The sequence below is a fragment of the Gavialis gangeticus genome, unplaced genomic scaffold (genome assembly GCF_001723915.1).
Source record: "Gavialis gangeticus isolate Ggan-Ray unplaced genomic scaffold, GavGan_comp1, whole genome shotgun sequence".
Lineage (NCBI taxonomy): Eukaryota > Metazoa > Chordata > Crocodylia > Gavialidae > Gavialis > Gavialis gangeticus.
Window position 1 is genome coordinate 11113106 of NW_017729029.1, and position 3167 is coordinate 11116272.

Consider the following 3167-nt stretch of genomic DNA (forward strand, 5'->3'; position numbering starts at 1 on the left):
GGCTTGGAGGCTTTGCCTGGGAGAAGGGAGGGGTGGCTCTGGCCCCACTCACCCTGGCCCCCAGAGGCAGCGGGTGTTGCAGAAGCCAGGGGGTCCCTTGCTGCTGTGGAGCCACTGGGAAGGAGACCTGCCCCACAGCTCCGAGCGGCAGCGGCCTTAATTCCTAGCCACATGCTCAGCTTGCAGGAAGGAGACTGCTCCCCAGAAGAAACCGGTGCCTTCCCCATCTGGGGCTTCTCTAGTTTTTTGGCTATGCAGTGCAAAGAGCAGCTCTGAACTGACCCCTGCACAAGGCTTTCTGCAATGGTACGTACAAGAGCTGTTTCTCCTGCTCATTGGAGGTTGGCTTGCCAGGGAGATCGTGCTGCAGACAATAAGCTGCAAGTGGAGATCTGGCCATGTCACTGCAGCCCTGCCTTGTGTCTTGCTCACCAGCTTTAGAAAGGAAAACTCTCTCAGGATTTTCCATGCCATCAGAGTCCATTTCTTCTCCGGGGGCTGGAAAGGCCTCTTCGTTCTGTTCCTTGTCTCCTCAGAGCCCCCATCTCCAGTGCAACTCAACGGATGATGGTCACTGCTTCTGCAGGATAGTGCTGCTGGTGGTGCACCGCTGAGCCCAGTACGAAGCGCTGTGTGCCCTGGGAATCACCTTCGGATGGTAGCTCTCCAAGTGACTAGGAGCAGACCAGACCTCTGAACTGCAGTGCCAGGCCTGTGAGCAGATGGCAGCCCAGCCTGGATGCACTGCTCCCCGTGCATGAGAAAATGAAAACAGGAACAAACGAACGGCTGTTCTGCCTCAGCCCAGAGCCCGGTGACAAGTCCAGCATCCGCTCACACAATGGCTGGTACCAGATGCTTGCAAGGAAGGTGCAGGGTGCTCTGGCTGTGGCCACACTATAAGGACTCGGACAAGAGTTCAGAAAAGGAGGATAAGGAAGGATGTCTTTTGTTCAGTGCAACAGGCCAGAATGATGATCAGGAATCTTCTCTTACACCCCTGGGGGAGGGGCAGGAAGCTACCCCCGGGGGCGGATTCTCAGTATGACGTTACAGCCCCACATTCAAGACGATACAAGGGGATCATTAATACCTACAAGGGGTCAGGACAGAGATACCTCTAGCAGCACAGTGGGCTCTAAGGGTCATTTCTAACTTGACTGGAGTGGTGCCACTCACTGCAGGGCTGCGCCGCAGCCCCAGCCTGAGCCACGGGGTCAGGGCTGACTCAGACCCCGATGGCTGGCAGGAAAGGGCTAGCAATCCTCTTCTGACACTACCGTTTGGTGGAGAGGCGATGTCTTGTCAAGCAGCTGTGAAGTGCCCTCGAAGACTGCACTGGCCTCTGTGCGGACGTTGGGTGCCGCAGGGTGCTCTCGCTGCCCGCAGGTTTCATGCACACACAGTGTGCGTTTGGCAATGTTGCCTTCCCTTCCTGCTAGAGGAGGTGAGGAGGAAGCCGTGCACAGTGCTGCAGAGCAGGGGCATGATGCGGGTGCTCTGAGGGTTGCTGAGAGGGACATGGTGGGCTGCCAGCGCTGAAGGCCGGCTCACGGAGATGGAGAGAAACTGGCACAGCCCAGGGAGGCGGCTTGCTCAGGCAGAGCCCGGGACACAGCAACATGCTATGGATCAAAGCCTGGACAATCTGGGCCAGGCCTGGGAAACAGCAGCCAGCACTGGCGTGTCACTCTCACTCAGTGTTTCTCCATCAGGGCATCCCCAGAGCCTCTCGCACGTCTGTGCTCTCGCCCAACGTCCTCTGAAGAATGCGGTAACATCCTCTAGTGGCCAGGAACCAGCACGGCACCACGCCGGCAGCCAGACCCCGCATGTGTCTCTTGCCTGTTGTGCTCAGGGGCAGAGGGGAGGAGTGTGGAGAGGAGCAGAGAGGCTGATTTAGCCCCTGTCTGTTCCCCCAAATGACAGCAGCTGACACACACACAGCCCAGGTGGCGATGAGAGCAACCTGCCCCGATAAAACAACCTGACCATGCCGCTGGTAATGGACACCCCAAAATTGCAGCTTTTAGCAGCATAGGGAGTGGGTGCTGCTGTACTCTCACTACAGGGACTGCAATTACCTTGGCAGAGCCAAGGGCAGAACATCACTGCATGATCTGAAAGCCATAAGCATCGCATGGTTTTGAAGCTGCCATCATTGACCTGAGAACGTAGGAGCTGCTACTCATGGAGAAGACAGAAAGCAGGAAACAGCTTGCAATAACCTGAGCCTTGGCTGCTGCAAACACTCCAGTAGTGACAGGCCCCAGCAAAGGTCGCACAAGTCACAGCACAGCTCCCACACCAGTTGGGTTTCAGATGCCAGGGCAATACAAGTCAATAAAGAGATGTGCTTTGCCTGAGCCCCCACTCCATGAACCCCCTGAAATGAATTCAGGCAGCTGAGTCCATAAAGGACTCCTTAAAACCAGGGCTCACAGAGCAGAAGTGCATGCATGGCCCAGGAAGAAGAGGTGCACACGGGCTGCCAGTGCTTTTCCACCACTAACATCACCAAGGACCACAGTATCACCTCCAGGGGATCCGGCACTGGCCCCACGGCAGAGCGGGAGGCAGGCCTGTCACCTTTGCTGGGCACCACCACGAGAGCACAAAGCAACTCAGATTTCAAAATGAAGTAAATGAAAAATCCAGAAGCAGGAACATGGGGGTGCGCAAGTCCCAGGACAGTTCAAAGATAAAGAGAGGAGCACGGGGAAAAAAGGGAATGGGAAAGATGGGGGAAACAGAGCGATCAGGACCCCTGCATGGCTGCCTCCACTGACGCTGCGTCTGGCTTGGTATCGGGGCGCTGAGCTCCACGGACAGAGCCGTGCGTGGCCTAAGGGAGCCGCAGCTGTCCCACGGACATTTGAAGATAAACAGGGGCTTTGTGCTGGGCGAGAAAGCTCAGCACCCTGCGGCCCCGACTCACCTGGTGAAGTCCTCCTCCCCAATCATGTGTCGAGGGATGGGCGAGTACCTGGATGGGGTCACCTGCGGGGGTGCTGGGTAGGCAGGCTTGTTCTCAATGCCGCCCAGGTAACCCAGACTGGAGTTATGGCTTATGTGGTTATCAGCCAGGGCTGAGAAGGCTGCAGGGAAAGGAAAAGACAAAATCAGGAGCTGAAATCTCAGAGCCTGCCCAGTGGCGCTGGCCTGGG

General features: G+C 56.9%; 1 protein-coding gene across 2 annotated transcripts in view; it reads right to left on the bottom strand.

The window, feature by feature from the left end:
- The window catches only part of DLG3 (discs large MAGUK scaffold protein 3), a 104190-nt gene that overhangs the window by 50716 nt on the left and 50307 nt on the right, over positions 1-3167 (bottom strand). For both annotated transcript variants that reach the window (XM_019521253.1, XM_019521252.1), the window contains exon 8: positions 2939-3098. In XM_019521253.1, coding sequence (XP_019376798.1) covers positions 2939-3098 — 160 coding nt within the window. The remainder of the gene's footprint in view (positions 1-2938; positions 3099-3167) is intronic.